Source organism: Vicugna pacos, chromosome 12 (genome assembly GCF_048564905.1).
Source record: "Vicugna pacos chromosome 12, VicPac4, whole genome shotgun sequence".
Classification (NCBI taxonomy): Eukaryota; Metazoa; Chordata; class Mammalia; order Artiodactyla; family Camelidae; genus Vicugna; species Vicugna pacos.
Genome location: NC_132998.1, coordinates 28,600,584 through 28,618,249, shown reverse-complemented (window position 1 = coordinate 28,618,249; position 17,666 = coordinate 28,600,584). Strand labels below are relative to the sequence as shown.

At 44.1% G+C, this 17,666-nt stretch overlaps 1 protein-coding gene across 12 annotated transcripts in view; it reads left to right on the top strand.

Annotated features, from left to right (window-relative positions):
• Positions 1-17,046, top strand: part of TXNRD1 (thioredoxin reductase 1) — a 103,129-nt gene extending 86,083 nt beyond the window's left edge. For 11 of the 12 annotated variants that reach the window (XM_072973087.1, XM_031683177.2, XM_072973093.1 and 8 more), the window contains 3 exons: positions 40-135; positions 3,464-3,598; positions 11,621-13,469. In XM_072973087.1, coding sequence (XP_072829188.1) covers positions 40-135; positions 3,464-3,598; positions 11,621-11,683 — 294 coding nt within the window. In that variant the 3' untranslated portion in view covers positions 11,684-13,469. Of the gene's footprint in view, positions 1-39; positions 136-3,463; positions 3,599-11,620; positions 13,470-16,823 lie in introns of those variants that run through there. The other variant, XM_072973088.1, reaches the window with a different exon arrangement.
• Positions 17,047-17,666: the final 620 nt, after the last annotated feature.

The window sequence follows — 17,666 nt, the reverse complement described above, 5'->3', positions numbered from 1 at the left end:
TTAAGACGACGGGTCTAAATTGTGCTTCTCTCTTCTTAGGTTTACCATAGTTACTTTTGGCCGTTGGAATGGACCATTCCATCAAGAGATAACAACAAATGTTACGCAAAAATAGTCTGTAATATCAAAGACAATGTAAGTGCCATTCTCATTTAATCCTTTCTACTAATTTTATTTTGTTCTTACTGTGTAACTCTGTTTTGATCACATGGTACACACACACGGCATTCCTTTAGTATTTTACCTGTCGGTCTCCCCAGCTTTATGGACATTATTTGAGGTGAGGACCATGACGATACTGCTTAACTCCCCTCTGCAGTGGACATAGTGGACAGGCAGTCAGAACTTACTGAACGAAGAAACCAGGAGGGAAACTTGAGAACTGTTTGTGTTTGTTAAAGGGGACCAGTGACGCCATTGACTATGTAAAAATAATGACAAAAAAGAAAAGAACGGGGGTAATTACCCAAGTTTGTATCCTAAGCAGCTGGCACTAGTGAGAAAGTTGTAATGGCAAGAGCTCTTAACTGGGTTCTGATTTTAGGATTTGCTCGCTGCTTCATGCAACAACTAGTAATGAACGCCTGTGGGCAAGCTCCTTGACCTCACAGAGTTTGTTTCCGGACCTACAAAGTGATTGAATAAATCATTGGTTTTTTTGAGACTTTTCTGATCGCTGCCCTCATTTTCTCTTGTAACCCAGAACAAGTGTGTATCTCTGCACATATTCTGTAAATGTTGCGGATTGAATCCGTGTGTGTGCGTGTGTGTATGTGTGTGTGTGAGATTAGAAGTTTTACGATTTACTTTCTTAGCAGCCTTCATATACAACATTCAGCAGTGTCAATTATGTTAATCATTTTGTCCATTACATCCCTAGTACTTATTTATCTAATAACTGAAAGTTTGTACCTTTTGACTGTCTGCACCCAGTTCCCCTCTCCCCACTTGTTACCTCTGGTAACTACAAATCAGATCTCTTCTTCCACGAGTTTGTTTTGAAGGATAATTGATCTACAACACTGTATTAGTTTCTGGTATGTAACATATTTCTATACATTTCAAAGTGATCACCACAGTAACTAGTTACCGTCTGTCACCATACAAAGATATTACATGATTCTTGACTGTATTCCCCAGAGTGTACATTTTGTACCTGTGACTCATTTTGTAACTAGAAGTATGTTCCTCTTGATCTCCCTCACCTGGGTTCAGTCTCATGAGAATTGGTATTTTTAACGTAGCTGAGGATGTTTTTAAAAAAGCATCCCCAACAGTAAAAATATAAACAATGCTAAGGAACCCGTATGTTAAAAGCCTAATAAACTCATTTTCTTATCTCCAGATTTGAATATAATTAAGTTATATATTCTGTTTAGAAACTACTGCTCTAGACAGCACAGTTGCAGATTGCTTTTTACAGAACACAGGATTCTAGGAAAACCTGGATCCTCTACAAAAAAGGTCATCATAAGTGCATTTAATAAATGAATGTACTAGGATAGCCTGTACCAAGCTATACAAAGTTGACATAAAGAACAATTTTATGTAGAGACTTTTCTTTTTATATTGTCTTATTAAAGTCATTTTTATGAGTATACATTAGACACCATGCCACTGTGACAGAAGGATCCAGCAAGAGATACTTCATTTGCACGTTAACAGTTGATGAAACTGCAGATGTTTCCTTTACACCAAGCAAATCTATTTAATTGTATAGTTTTTTTGTCCTTTTTTTAAAACTACTGTCAGTTGATCAAATGGCATTTTTTTATATAATATGAAAAACAATTTTCACTACCAGTAAACTCAGTTAAAATGACTGAGACTATAAGTAGGATGGTACTGTTGTAAATTATTGTCATAAACAAAGATAGAAGAGAGGAGTACTTGCCATTGCTTTTGTCATAGTGATCTCGAACAAAAGTGTGCTTCTAGAACTTGACCTTCCTTGAGGCATGCTTTATTCATTCCGAGTCATTCACTTCACAGTGTCTAGATGTGCTGGGTTTTCAGTAGTGTTTAACTTGCTAGGCTTTTATTCTTTTTGTATGCTATTCTATTTTTACATGAAATATTTAAAATTTACATTCAGAGATAGGGAAAATACCTACCATCCAGACTCAGTGAATAGTAACATTTTCCTATATTTGCATCAGAGCTTTCCTCTTAGAAGAGAGAAACCATCACAGAGGCAGTTTGTAATAGCCTCTATTTATTAGTTTGTGTTCCAGGCCCTACTTAGTGGTCGACACGTACAAATTCATTTAGTCCTCACACAACCTTACGAGGTATGTGCTGTTGTTACCCCCGTTTTATAGATGAGGAAACTGAAGCATGCGGAAGCTGAGCTGTTGTGCCCGGGCACTTGCTAGTTAATGGCAGAGCAGGAATTCAGTGCTAGGCAAAGTCAAACCCGCGCTGTTAACCGCTGGCCTGTGCCTGCGTGGTCCTTTCCCTCCTCCTGGTGCTTCTCCCGCCTTGCCTTCCCTACCCCAGACGCAGCACTGTCCTCAGTTTGGACTGTCTCACCTGTTCATATTTTTGTGTTGTTTGCTGCCTGTTATGTATCCATAAACATCATGCATTGTGGTTTAAAGAAGAGGGGTATCCTTAGCGAAATAGAAGCCTGCACCTTTTTTTAAAATCTCATTTTTGGAGATTTGTCCATTTATTGCATGTAAATCTAGTATATTTTAAGAGCTATTATAGTTACGCTTTGTTTATCCCTATACTCAAACCCTGAATGTCAGGGTGAATAATGTGAGAGTCTACAGTGGAATATGTCATGCACAGCATGACCTTCCTGATGGTTTCCAGGGAGCTGCTGAACCTTAGATTTGGCCTTGCCCCTCACAGCCTGAGCTGCCTCATCTATTATGAGGGGACTGGGCTGGACGGTCTGGCTCAGAGCTGGCTCTCAGAGTCTGCACAGGGGAACACATCAGGTTTCCCTGCTCTCAGCAGAGGTAGCCTGAGGTTGGGGCTTAGATTTATCCGGAGTAATTCCCACCCAGGTATTTCAGGGTTGCCAGATGTTTTTCTCTTGCTTTCAAAACTGTTTTCACATTGGAAGGGTCTTAAGTCTGTGCTATCTACCCCCAAACCTTAGTATAAATGATTTTTTAATTTGAATGACTGCTCTTAAATGTTACAGCTATCACAGGTAGTTTATTTGGGGCTTTGATAAAGCCAAATGGAGGAGATGGGGGGGCCCACATTTTTGCTTTTCATGTTTTTCCTTATCATCACTCGTGGCTGGTTCTTGCCTCTTCTTGGTGTGACCACCAGGCTCTCTATTGGCCCGTGTAGGAGTATCTTCACGCAAAATAGCTTCTAGCAGCAAACATTAATAAAAGTCTTTGGCCATTTCTGAGTGGGATTTTTAGATTAGACTGGGAGGATATTCCAGGCAGTTAAGGGGAAGAAATCCACGTAATTGTATTACTCTTTTATATTTCAGGAACGAGTTGTCGGCTTCCACATGCTGGGTCCAAATGCTGGGGAAGTTACCCAGGGCTTCGCAGCAGCGCTCAAGTGTGGACTGACCAAAGATCAGCTGGACAGCACCATCGGCATCCACCCTGTCTGCGCAGAGGTGGGTCGCCCACACTTCGATAGCTCTGTTTAAGAGTGACAGCATCACTCGGCTTACAGGGGGCATATCTGGGATTCTGCTGTTCTTCCTGCTTTTCTTGAGCTGCTTCGACCTCCTTACAGCTTATTAGTGTTGGAGACTACCTCGAAAGAAGGTCTTGTCTTTAAGGGCAGTTTTTCCTCTTCCCAATGTTTCTCCTTCTGGCAACAGGATAGTACTGCCATGCTATTCCGTGATAAAAATGATGAGAGTCATTTATAGAGATGTGCCTTAAATCTTACATTTCTCAGGTCTCCTAAAGTATTTTGGGGGCAATTAGCTAATAATGTCATTCATAATCAGAAGAAGCATAAATCCTAGTCATCCTAGAGCCACCTGGAGGCTAAATGATGTCTACCTCTTTAACTTTTGGTATCAAAGAATGAGATTTCAAAGTGATGCTTTTTAAAAGATCAAGAGCTGAAACTGGACTAGTCTGGGCCTCTGGGTGTCAGTGTTTCTTCATGCCTGTCAGGGCTCATCCAAGAGTGGAATGTTGTGATACCACTAAGGAGGGATTGTAAACCCAAAGTGTGTCTACGCTGGAGAACTTGGAGGTTGGGAGGAGGTGTCTCATCAGGAGGCTTAGGTATGGAGCTGAACATTGTAGCCCTGGAAAGTGTTCTCACTTCCTTTTGCTTTGCCTTTTCTCTGATTAGGGATAGTGTGTGTCCTTCTCTATATTAATATGCATCTGTTTAGTGACTAGGAAACTACTCTGTGTGTGTGTGTGTGTGGTTTGGTTTGGTTTGGTTTTTGTGAAGTAAGACTAAGTTTCAAAAAATATAAAAATTGAAAAGAGGATAATAGATTTTAAGAATCTCTTAAAGAACACGCAATTAGTCTTTTATTCAGTGTGATGACTAAGACTGTCTGCCTAGGGAAGGAGCCAGTTCATTTTTTTCTAAAAAAACACTTAGTGTGTTAGTTTCCTAGGGCTGATGTAACAGTGTACCAAAAATGGGGTGGTTGAAAACAACAGAAATTTATTCTTTCCTAGTTTTGGAGGCTTGAAGTCTGCATTCGGGGTGTTGGCAGGGCTGTGCTGCCTCCAACGGCGCTCCCTGTGGAAGACTCCTTCCTTCCTTGCTGCCGCAGCTTCTGGGAGTGCCAGCAGGTCGTGACAGTCTCGGCTTGTAGATGCGTGACTCTAGGCTCTGCCTCCATCTTCACGTGGCCTTGTCTCCTTGTGTCTGTGCTGAAATTTCCCTCTTGGTATATAGGACATCGGTCATTGGGTTAGGGCCCACGCGAATCCAGCAAGACTTTTTTAACTTGATTACACCTGCAAAGACACTATTTCCAAATAAGGTCACAGTCACAGATACCAGGGCATAGGAGTTGAACACATCTTTCTGGGGGACTTAATTCAACCCACAGCAGTGAGTATATTTAAATGTTTAGATGGCAGCCTAAGATACTTTAAAAGAGCAAGTCCTCTCCAACATGGATAAAAACCTAACTTCCCAACTTGGGTGTGTGAGTGTGATTTTTTAACCTGAATTCAGTTCTCAGTGGGCTAGTTAAGAGGCTGATGTGTGCTTGGTGAGTGCGGCAGCTGCTGGTGGGGGTGCAGCTGCCGGCTGGGCAGAGCGATCTTCCTGAAGCCTGGGCCTGCAGGGAGGTCAGCCAGAGGCCTGCTCCCCATGCTATGCCTGGCACTACAAGAACCCTTCTTAGGTTTTTACTGCTGTGTATCTCCAGTTGTTGGTTCTCTTATGACTTTGAAGCTCAGAGGTGAATGTTCCATTCCTTTGATAGGGCTTTTTGCCTTTTCTTTTTTTCCAAGCTGGTGGCTGATGAATGAGATTGAAAAATTGGTTGCTATTTTCTCACTCTCTGTGCACATCTGTTGTGCAGCTGTGTACCTAGCACTGTGCTGGGCGCTGGGGGAGCAGTGGGGATTTAAGCCATGATGCAGAGCAGGGAGGCAGATGAGGAAATGCCAGATACAGTTCACTGTCGGGAATCCCGGGATCAAGGTACATATAAAGTGTTGTTTGTGGCAGGATAATTGGGGGTGAGGGGGGTGGTTCTTGCAAAGCCGAGAAGGCGGCATTGGTGTTATTCAGGCAGAGGGAACACCAAATAGAAGAACTCTGTGGGTGAGATCATGGCTTCTTCAGGGAACTGAAAGGCCCTCAACATTGCTGTTGCTTGAAGAGCTTACAGAAAGATTAAAAAAAACAACAAAAATTAAGCTGGAGAAGTAGGTTAGGTGGGAAAATCATGGACTTGTAAACCAAGACAGGGTATTTTGACTTTGTCTTGGGGCCACGGCAATTCAGCTGAGAGTTTGGAAGCAGGAGGGATGGGGTCTGAAGCATTCCTGAGAGAAATTACTTTGGCCCCGCCACCATGGAGAATGGGCTGGAGGAGGCACATCTGGAGACAGGGGAGGAGGTGCTGGTTGCCTGAACTAGGGGAGTGGCAGTGGATGTCCAGAGACTTTGATATATTTGAGAGGGAGAAATAGGAGGTAGAGTTGATGGGACTTGCCCACTGTTTGGAAGTGGGGAGAGGGGAGAGCTGAATGGTTCCCTTTTGCCGCTTGAAGGAGGAAGCAGTCATACAAAAAGAGGGACTCCTGGGGAGCCACCTGGCAGGAGTGCCAACATTTGTGAGGGTTTACTGTGTATCAGGACTCTGCTCTCTCCCTCTGCGTGTTGTCTTATGTAGTCCTTACAGGAACCCCACCAGGAACGTTGCAGTAATATCTCCATTCGACCGGTGGGGAAGCTGGGGACAGAAGGGTTGAGTAACTTGCCAGCTGGAAAGTGGCAGAGCCGAGATTCAAACTCAAGCAGTCAGCTTCCCCACGCCTTACGGATGATACTCAGCTTCCCCACTCCTCCCTGTCGGGTGTTGACGGGGAGAGGATGTGACTCGCAGGGTCAGGGAGCCATGCTCTGCGGAAAGTGACTAGGGCAGCTCCTGGCCTTTGGTAGATGTCCAGTAACTGCATCTGTTAGCTGGTGTTCCCCTGGATATTTCATTACAGAAGATGTGGCGACTGAAGGGTCATCATTAACAGCATTTTGTGGGGAGGGGAGGTGGAGGAAGAATGTGTATTTTGAAAAAGCTCCTCTAGTGATTTCTTTTACCTCCTGATTATGAGCTACTGGCTTAGAAACTAGACTTTGAAAAACCAAAGACTTCTGACAAAATCCTGACTATGGAAATCTTTCTTAAAGCTGCTTGATGGAGGGAAAGTGAAATGTGACTGGTGGGAGAATTTTAGGGACACTCTTGCTAAATGCTGGGTTCTCACTGGCGTAGGATGTAATTGGGTATGCTACTGGATCCACTGTTTTGTTTGTTTTGCTTTGTTTTTAGCAAATAACCTTATATTGTATAGGGCACCACTCAAAATGCAGTCCACAGAATGTTTGTTACTAATCCATAATGAGATAACGAAGGAAATGAAAAAGAAAAGTTTAGAAACTTAAGGGATAATTTGACAATATCTGATACAATAATAGAAAATCTGAGTTTTCATTTCATATGCCTTTTAAAAGTTCATTTTCCTTATTCATTTGATTGAATTTCACAAATGTCCGTCCATTGGTTGGATTAGAAACAATAATAATTTAAAAACTGGTCCTGAGCACTGCTTTAAAGTGCTCAGAAGTAGCCACAGCTCCCGGGCCAGTTGTGGGTGGTTTGCAGAATGAATCATTGAGTGAACACTTAACCACCATTCTGATAAAATAGCCCAGGCAATTGCACAGCCTTTGGCTCTGAGAAGTAGTTACTTACAGAGGTTGACAAATTCCTCACTGGAGACTTTGAGCACAGTAATTTCCAAAGAGTTTCCTTCTGGAGTTGCTGTAGGAGGAAGAGAGCCTAGTGTTGTTTTGACTGGAAGCCCCTTGGTGTCAACATGAGAGGGAGTCTTGGGGCCTGGGGCATCAGTGATGCATTAGCATTATTCAGTGTGAAGATAGTATGGTGAAAATTTATTCTGGATGCCTGAGCAGTAATAATTGAGTGGGAAACTGATTATGCATTATTTTGAGTAGTAATTTCAACTAATCAAGTTTATTTGTAGGGCAAAAAATAATAGCTCAAGAAGAAAGAGCAAGACCCTATGGCATGCCATAAAATGAATTTTATGCCAAACATCACAAGTTCTGTTTTATTAATAGTCAGCATAATCACAGTCTCCAGTGAGGGGTCTTGCGAGGCTGGGAGGAGGTGTTGCAGATAGAGATGCGGCATCCGAGCCTGCCAAGGCATTTGTGTAGCATTTGACCTTTTGTGAGTGTTGTCTGTGTTGGGATAGAAAAGCGTGAAGGGGCTGCCTCTGCTCATTTCTTAAAATGGTGTATTTATGGAAATTCTAAAGCAGCTGCGTGCAGAGAAAATCTTTGTAAGAATTGACCACACACACACACCCCCTCCGCCACCCATTTTTTTCCATTTAGACTAATCAGTAATAACAGTTTGGCTTCTCCCATCTCTTTAACATCAGTGTGTTTCCAGTGTAAGAAAATTAGATAAGAGCTCTTTTCTTTTTGTCCTTAATTTGTTTCCCTCTTTTGATGGGTTTAGTTTTCTGTCCACGTGTCCTACAATTTCTCTTCCTAAATTCCTGAGGAATAAAACTTTCAAGCTTGCAAATTCACAAACCTGAAATTTGCTTTAATGTATCCCCTGGTTCATTATTTTCCTTTCTTTGAAAAAACTGAACGGAGAGCATGTCTGATGGGATTTTAAATTGCCCGTGAAGCCATCACCCTCACACAGCTGTTTCCATCGTCGCACATTGCCTTTCTGTCCCCATCCACAGCCACGCATCTTTTAAACAGAGGAATTTACTTGCTTTTCAAAAAAGACTTGTACTGGTTTATAATGTCATCAGCATTGAGTTTGAGTGCTAATGAAAACCTTGCAAAATTCAGTGTAAATTTTCCTTTACTGAATATGAAAAGGATAACTGACTCAAGGATTTTTACATATCTTTGTTAATGAGGATGATACTCTTATAGTTATTATTTTTCTGGATGTGAATTGTTCATACATTTTCTTCTGGGTTCATACTTGAAATGTGTTAAGATACTAGCCATTCTTACTTGGGTCTGACTTTGTTGAGGTGCTGCTGATGTGTTGGTATATAGAAAGGAAAGAGGCTTTTGTCCCTGCTTTGAGGCTGAAATAGGCCAGGATTTTTTTCTGTATTGTTCCTCCATAATTCACAAGTATTTTTGATGCTGATTCTGGTTGCTTTGGCCTGTATATATCAAGTGGCCTTGATTTCCTCTTTGTATAGAAAACTAGGAAACCAGTTACTTCTCAGAAAGAAGAGGTTCAGCTGACCAGAAAGTCTGTCCAGGTGTCCAGGTGTGCCAGCAATGGTGCAGGCAGGCACTCAGTGAGTCTTGCTTCTACTAAGGCCTCTCCCAAATATGCTGTGGCCTCTTGTGTCAGTGAGACACTCAGTGGCTCCAGAAGGTCAGCCTGGCTTGGAGCAGGACAGGTGTATACGCTGTAGAATCTCATCAGGGTTACTCTTCAGTTCACTTCGTGTGACCAGAGAGGCTTGGCTTGAAGTCTTAATTGTATTCAGTTACCACGTAAGTTTCTGAACTTAATTGAATGAGCGCAAAGCCCTTTTGTGTTTTCATGCCTGAGCAAGTCGATGGTCAGTGTGGGTGGCATTTTTGGTTTTGTTTTGGTTTTTGCCTGTAGAAACAAACGTTTATTCCTCGCGGTGCTCTATGGCCACTGAGGACCAGCTGTGGCTCAGCTTCCATGTGTCATCACTCCAGGGCCCGCTGATGGGGTGGCCTCTCCCCGGGTCACTGCTGGCTGAATGGCAGGGGACAGGAGGTGTCAGAGAAGCACACTGAGCTTCTGTTTAGAAGTGATGCTTCCCACTTCTGCACGTGTCCTTGGCTGGAGCAAGCCCTTGGCCCGCACATCCTCGTCCAGGAGGATAGGAACATATAATGTATGGGCCACACAGGAGGTCCTCACAGGGGTGAGGAAACCGTGTGTTTTGGAAATGAACAAAAATTTCGCAGTAGTTCAGTCAGTGTTAACACAAAGAGGATCAGATTTGACAGAAAAGAAGCAGAATATCTAAAACTTACTAGTTGGTGATATATCAGCAGTAATACAAATAGAAGAATTAAGGATTAATTCCAAATGCGTGACCTGAGCAACAAGAAGAGGTGATGGATTACAGGAAGGTAAAGGGTTCAGTATGGGACAGCGTTCGATTTGAAAGTGTCATCTTCCCAGAGGTGCTGGTCAGGTCTCACTGGCTTGGAGCTCAGGAGAGACACAGCGGCTGGAAAGGCTGCGAATCCATCGCTTGAAAGGGAGAGAGCCAAGGCTGGGACCCTAGGGCAGTGCTTCCTGGCCTTGCTTGTGCCGCGCACACGTGGACGGCGGCAGGACTTGGCAGCGCACTGGAGTAAGTAGATGAGGTACCTGGGTCTGCAGCCAGCCCACCTGGGGGATCTGGCCACCTCAAGGGCCAGGGGGAATTGGTGTTTCAGCAGCACACCTCTGTGCTCGGGCTGAAGAATAGCCACGAAAGAAGGAAACAGAAAAGAGAGCTCTCACGGAAACAAGAAGAGGAAAGAGTTGTTAAAACATCAGTGAGCTCAGCAGCAAGAAATGCTGCAGAGAGGCTGCAGAATGAAAACTGCAAGGTGCCCTCTGGGTCTGGCCAGTGGAAGGTTACTGATGAACTGCAGGAGAGCTGCAGGTTTCCTGTTTGGTGAAACTACGAAACTGAGCAACTGACGGTTAGTTCAACGTGCAGTAGACTTCTCGGCTTTGGATTTTGCAGTGAACTCACAGTGTGTTGCCTACACTGGTGTTCCAACAAGAAGTTCTAATATGTGGTCTTCAGGCATCCTGTATTAGAATTACCTGGGACTCTTGTTAAACATGGGATTCCTGGGCTGTACCCTCCGTCTGTCATTTCTGTGTATTTTAATCCTTGTGAACAGGTTTGAGAACTCCCCTTTTATTTGTAGAGGCCATGCTAAATAGTAGCAAGTCAAGGTCACCTAAAATGGTAAAGCTGTAAGTCCACAAGGACCAAATGTTCTCAAGGATGTGAAACAAGGAGAACTTGTCATTCACTGCAAACGAGAGTAGCAGTTGGTCGGGCACTTTGGAAGTGTAGCCAAGTCAAAGTTGCACCTGCCCTCCCAGTCAGCCGTTGTGCCTCTAGGTCTGGGAGCATGGAGACGTACTGGAATGTCACAGCATATCGGCTATAGCTTGAATGGCCAACAAAAGGAGCCCGGTTATGTAATTTGTAACATATTCATGATTTGAGTAATTGCATGCTATAGTATGTATACTATACTCTGTATGGTATAGTATACGATTGTAATCAAATACAATTCAGTGAAAAAAGGAAGAATTAGAGCTATTTGTGTCTGTATGCTTAAATCACAGAAATACAGTATTAAGCCAAGAAAGCAGGTAGCAGAAGAGTATATATGTCATCTTGCCGTTTGTATATAAAGTTTTTAAAAACCTATAAAGAAAAGCAGGTAGAAATGCACAGAGGTAGTTAAGCACTGGTTAGAGGGCCAGGAGGAAGAGGTGATCAGGAAGGGACTCGTGTGGGGCTCCAAGCCTGTTGCACAGCTCCCTGAGCTGGGTGGACACAAGGGTGTTTGTCATCATACTCTTTACTCCTTTCTTTGTACCTAGAATATTTCAGGATGCGTTTCTTTTAGAGAATTGACAAGCAAGTGGGGTGATGTTGTTTTAGTTACCTCATGCTAATAAGTGCTTTATTAGATATAACTTACATTTTTTCCCCCTCTCTCACCTTGGTTTTAAGATGCTCCTCTCCTTTTATCCGCTGGGGAAATTGCATGTTACTTCTCTGTTTCATTCATTTTAAGTAGTCATCCAAGTCATTCTTAATACGTATGGTGTTGTCTGAACTACTCCCTGGTAACCTTTGCCCAGATTTCTGAAAATCTCGTGCTGTCTCCCCCCCTGCAGGTATTCACGACACTGTCGGTGACCAAGCGCTCTGGGGGAAGCATCCTCCAGGCTGGCTGCTGAGGTTAAGCCCCAGTGTGGATGCTGTTGCCAAGATTCCAAACCACTCCTGTGTTTCTTGCCCAAATTCAAGGCGAGGTTTTTGGGGAAGGTTCCCGGGCTTCAGCACCTGCTTGTCCTCTGCTTACACTCCTGAAGCCCCCTTGGATCTCATGGGTAGCAGGTGGTGAGTGGAAGGCAGACAGCATCACACTGGGGTCACCATGATGGACTCGAAACTGACACTCGGTGAGCATCGGAGAGATGCGCCCATGAAGTCACCAGCCTCAAGCCCGTGCGGTGGGCGGTGATGGAACCGTCGAAGCAGTTTTCGCATGGCCTTTCCTTTGTGGGCTTTCTTATCCACATCGTCAGGCTTTCTAATGTTGATTGGTTTTTGTTTCTTTTTTTTTTCCTTTTTTCTCGAAGGTGTTAATGATACTAGAGACAAAAAAATGTTAGCAGTCAATCTTTCTCCTGCTTTTGGCTTCAGTGTGGAGATGAGGTGGCTCGTTGCTGGGAAGGTGTGATGTCGCTCATAGGCTTGTCCCATGAGAAACAGCTGCCCAGGGACCCAAATGTGGTATTTTGCTTGGCCGGCCTGTTCTGCAGTGGCTCCCTAGGGAGTTACATGTGCAAAACAAGTCAAGTTACGATTGGCCAAATTTGCCCCCTTGCGCTACACCACTCATTTTATTTTTAGTTCTGTTTAGAAAAGGAAATGGCTGCATGGCCAGCCTTTTGGAAGTGCTGTTCCACTGCACGGAGCTTGGTGGCATAGTGTGCTTTCCACTGTCATCCGTCACAGAAGCAGACGTACACCTGAAATGGGGAAGAACAATAAATGCCTTTATTTAGTCCATTGTGTGCTGGTCTAAGTGAGCTGAGGTCTTTTGCAATGGAAACACTTCACGTGTTTGAAACTTCGGTGGGTGGCTTTTGCTTTAGGGTAGAAACGCAGAGTATCACAGCTTGTCTGTCTCGTGTGTATGTGTTACGTATCTATCCCTAAGAATTACATTCATAGGAAAAATAAGTCTTTCCACACTTAAATGATTTCACTCTTTTGTGGTAATTACTTTTTTTTTAAAGGAAGCTGTTAATATCGTAACTTATTATTTTTGAGCACAGGTGGATGTGAAGGATTTTCATTTAAAACCTAAATGTTTTGACTTTTTCTATTGAATGAATAACTGCCCTGGGTGGAATTTTTGGCACAAGTGTTTCTGCTCTGCTAGCATTCCTTTCTCTCTAGAAGCTGGGTTTTAAGCCTGCCGTGGACATCGGGCCTCCCCCCAGCAGTTCTTGAAGCTCCTTTTTTCCCTTCCCCTCTGTGTGTGTTTCTCAGCACTGAGTGGTTGATTCAAAGTACATTTCCTGTCACCTCAGGGAACTCTTGATTCTGCCCGGCATTTGGTCAGCAGAGCTCCTAACCCTGTCTGCTGCACAGCTCTGCCTCACGCCTCATCCCATCCGCCTGTGTGGAGAGAATGGGGAAGGAAAACGGGGTGGGGGTTGAGGCAGCCAACTGTGTGCAGTTTTATTTATTTATTTTTAGTTTGTTTTTTCTCCGAGTCTGCCAGGCTCTGAAGTCAGAACAAGGCAGTGTGAGGTGATCATGCCTAATCATGTTGTGATCCTATCTTCCTAGTGGAATGAAACGGTCTGCCCCCACAAGGAGGATTACACCTTATCGACTTCATCTCTGTAATTGTCCACTGTATCAAAACCCATATTAAATTCCATGTATTTTTTGTTAAAAGACTTTTGAAGAAAACAATGTGAAACATTAAAAAGGTATTAATATCCACCCTCTGTGCCTTGTTATTGAACGGGGGGCTTGGAATTCTTTGCCCAAGAGCCTTGCGGCCGTCCGGCTTCGTGTTGGCGAGTGTGAGACCTCGCCACTGGGTAGTTCCAGTGACGCGTGCTGTCTGGCTAGGTCGCCGTGCTGAGCTTTACATTTTAGCAACGTTGGCTTTTCAGATTCCATTTTCCAGCTTGTCCTAAATTGACCTGTAAATCTTGGTCAAAGCCTCCTATCCCCCGCAGCACTGCGAGGGGGTATGGTGAGCCTGCCTTTCTCCCTGGACCAGGTCAGGAACGTGCTGGGGGTTCAGAAAGTATTTCACGTCTATTGTCACACACAGATTTTTCACTCACATGCACTGCATTCTTTTGCGTCAGTTGTTAAGTAGAAACTCCTGTTTTGTGGTAATTCTTACCAAAAACCTCCAAGATTTTTCCGCCCTGAGTAACTGCAGCATGTTAACAGTGCCGGTAAATGCGTGTCCCTGCAGTGCGTGCCGGGCACACGACAGCCCTCAGTAAGTGCTCCTGTACCCACCCAGAGACGGAGAAGCCGGCTTGGGGTAGAACTCCGCTTAGGATTGCACAGCTGGTTAGTGATATGGCACGTTCTCGAAGCCCGAGGTCGGTCTGTGCCATCGGAGGCCCACCCGGTGTACTGCCTCCGTTTATCCCGAAGGTTAGTGGCTTTCAGGGCAGCAGACTCAGTTCCTGGCGTCTCATCTTTGTTCACGTGCCGTCGAGCAGTGTTGTCCACATGATTCATAAACACCTTGTCTGAGGTGTTGAGATGTTTTAGTACTTTTTCGAACTAGTCTTTCCATTGACAATTTAATTCCACACTCTAGCCAGGATTTTATTGCTCAAACTTCCCCTGCCCCAAGCCCTCAGGGTTTTCCAAAGGCCCATAGTCCCCTGCCAGGCACAGCCTGTCACCTGCACTGCTGACCTCTTTTCACTTGCCCATTCTGACCACACCTGCTCTCTGCTCCTAACCTCCCTACCCTGGATTGCCTCCAGCCAGGATTCGTTCTACCTGTACTCCACAGGACTATTTTCTCTGGAGCACTTCAGATTACCCTGCATGAACCCATCCCTAGAGAACTAGGGTTCTTCACCTCTGTGCTGCACATCTAGCACAAAGCCCGCAAGCACACTACAGAGGTATGAAAAAATTTGTGTAGTTGGATGGGCAAGCAGAGCCTTGCCCCTTGAATCGGGGCTGTCAGAGATGGCCACTTCGGGATACAGTTCATTTCTCTCATGTCAGGAACCTTAAATGTCAGAAAGGGCATTACCTCACTGGGTGAGGAAATGCAAATTAAACTGCTGTGAGATACCATTTCCTACCCTTTATATTGCAGATTTTTAAGTCTGACAGCATCAAATGTTGGCAAAGATGTGCAAGTGGAACATCTTTATTGCTGTCAGGCGTGTACGTTGGTACAATCATGGAAGATGGTTAGACATGGCCCAGTAAAGTAAAAAACCTGTGCACACCCTGTGACCAGCTCTTTCATGCACAAATGTACATCTATGCACCAAAAGACACAGTACTGTTAGTCAGTACAGAGCAAAAAACAAAACCTGGAAACAACTCAAGTACTCATCGGCACAGGAATGGACAGGTGAATTATGCTGTATCCATGTAACAGAAGGCAGTAGCAAAATATGTTTAACGGACGATTTAAGAAGCAGTACTGAGTGACAAAGTCAAAGGAGTGTTGCAGTGTGATTCCAGTATGTACACAAACAGGAAAACTCAGCTATCTGTGTATGTGTTTAGATGGACAATTGGGATAGAAGCATAAAGAGAGCAAGAGGATGCAAGTAAAAAATGAAGAACATGGAGTTGCAGCTGGTGGTTACCTAAGAGGGTAGAGCAGAGGCTGCGGTCAGGAAGGAGCACCCAGGACCTGAAGGCTTCTTTCCTAACCCAGGTGGAGAACTTGGGCATTTGTTGTGTCATTATTTATGTTTTGTTTTGTTTTTAACAAATATTATTTGCATCTATTCAGTAGTGCTTCATATAGCTTTAAAAGGGCGGGGAAGTGGCACCTTGGATCATTAGATGCCAGGAACAGGAATGTGTCCATCGAGGTTTCACTTAAGGAGCCAGGAGACCAGACTCAAAAGAGAAAGAATACAGCAGAAGGCCTTTCCTGTCCACCCACCATGATTCCATCCTTGATACAAGATCTCCGAATGGGCTGGACACGCACTGAGTTTTGGGTTGGTTTGTGACACAGCAGGAGATAAGGGATGTGTGGGAGGTGGAGAGAGAAGTCACAGAACAAGCAGCCTCTTTCCTTAAACCCACTTTAAATCAGATCACTCAACATTTCAAAAGATTTGATGTAGAAAAAGAAAAGAACTTGAAAAAATTTTTCTTAAAATTTGAAATTCTAAATTTGAAACTCTAAAGAAGCAAGGTTTTTTACTGCAGAACCTTCCCTGCTGACATCCTGTGGTGTTGATACCATATGTTGCTCCTTGGACACGCCTAAGAGTCTCAGGAGGAGCTGAGCAGAGCAGGATTGGGGTGTTTCTGGGTCCCCTGGCCATCTCTGGGCGTGATCCTGCCACCGAACAACCTTACTGCAGCTGTTCGTCTCTCAGGCGCTATTGCATAGGCTTTGAGATTAGAAAGGGAGGTCAGCTCCTCCAAGATCATCTACGGACACAAACTGAAGGCTGGACAGGTGAAGCTGCCTAGTCAACATCAAAGTCAAGGTTAAACAGCTAAACAGCAGAGACCAGAAGCCACCTGACTTCCAACTGTATGCTTTTCCACAACATGTTACCACTTTGTTCTGCTACCGTCTCCCTTGTAAATTCTCCCACATCTTTTAGAGCACCTACCCGTGTAAGCACACCCTGGATTGCAGTGAAATTGAAGGACATGGTGTAGCATGTGTCAACTCTGAAAAAAGTCAATAGATGTTCCTTGGCCTGTGGTTGGCTCACAGTAGGTGTGCAGGAGATGCACGCAGACTAACCTGAAGTGAGGCATCAGAGCCCTCAGTGCTGGCCTCCCTGTGTGTGTGATGGGGATACTTTCTTGTCAGGAAAATGAGACACAGAGCCTGCCTCGTCACTGTAGAAGCAGCGCCCTGGATGAGTGTTTACTAAGTGAGTGAAGAGATAAGAAACGAAGTGATGGAATGCTCCTTACACCAAGGCAGAGTGAATACAAAGTAAATGAACACTGTGGTGGTTAATTTAGGCGTCACCTTGACTGGATCCCAAGATTCCCATTTGGCTAAACATTATTTCTGAGTGTGTCTTGAGCTTGTTTCTGAATGAAATTAACATTTGAATTAGTGGACTCAGTAAAGTGGTTTGTCCTCCCCAGTGTGGAAGGGCACCATCAATCCACTGAGGGCCTGAATCGAAGGACGGAAGAATTGGGCTCTTCCACCTGATGGCTTGCGCTGCAACAGCGATCTTCTCCTGCCCTTGGTGTTCCTGGTCCTCAGACCTTTGGACTCAGACTGACCTACACCACCTCTTTCCAGGGTCTCCAGCTTGCAGACAGCAGATTATGGGACCTCTCAGCCTCCATACTTGCATGACCCAATTCTTTATAGTAAATCTTTTTATAAATATATGAAAAAAAAGTATATAAATATGTATAAGCGTATATAACTACATAAGTATATGTAAGTATATACTTATTTATCTATGAATCGATACCCATAAAGCATTGAGAGCATATATGTATATAAATATATACTCTATTATAATATACTATATACTATATTATAGTATATTAGAATATACTATATAGTAAATCTTTTCATATATATAAGTGTATATAAATGTGTATGTAAATAAGTTGGTTCTATAGAATGTAAGATGGTGATGAGAAAAATATAAGCAGGAAAGCAGATGGGATGTGAATCGTGGGGAGGGGAATTTTAATTCAGGTGGTCAGGGAAGACCCCACTGAGAAGGTGACATTTGACTGAAGACTCAAAGGAGGTGATGGAGACCCCAGGGGAAGGGGCATTCCAGGCAGAGAGGTCAGCGAGTGTGAAGGCCCTGAGGCAGAGAATACCTTGGATGTTTGGGGGCAGAGAATACCTTGGATGTTTGGGGGAATGACTGTAAGTCCGGCATGGTGGGGTCTGCGAGCAAGAGGGGATGAATATGAGTTGAAGTCAGAGAGGTAGCAGAGAGGGCAGGCCATGCAGGG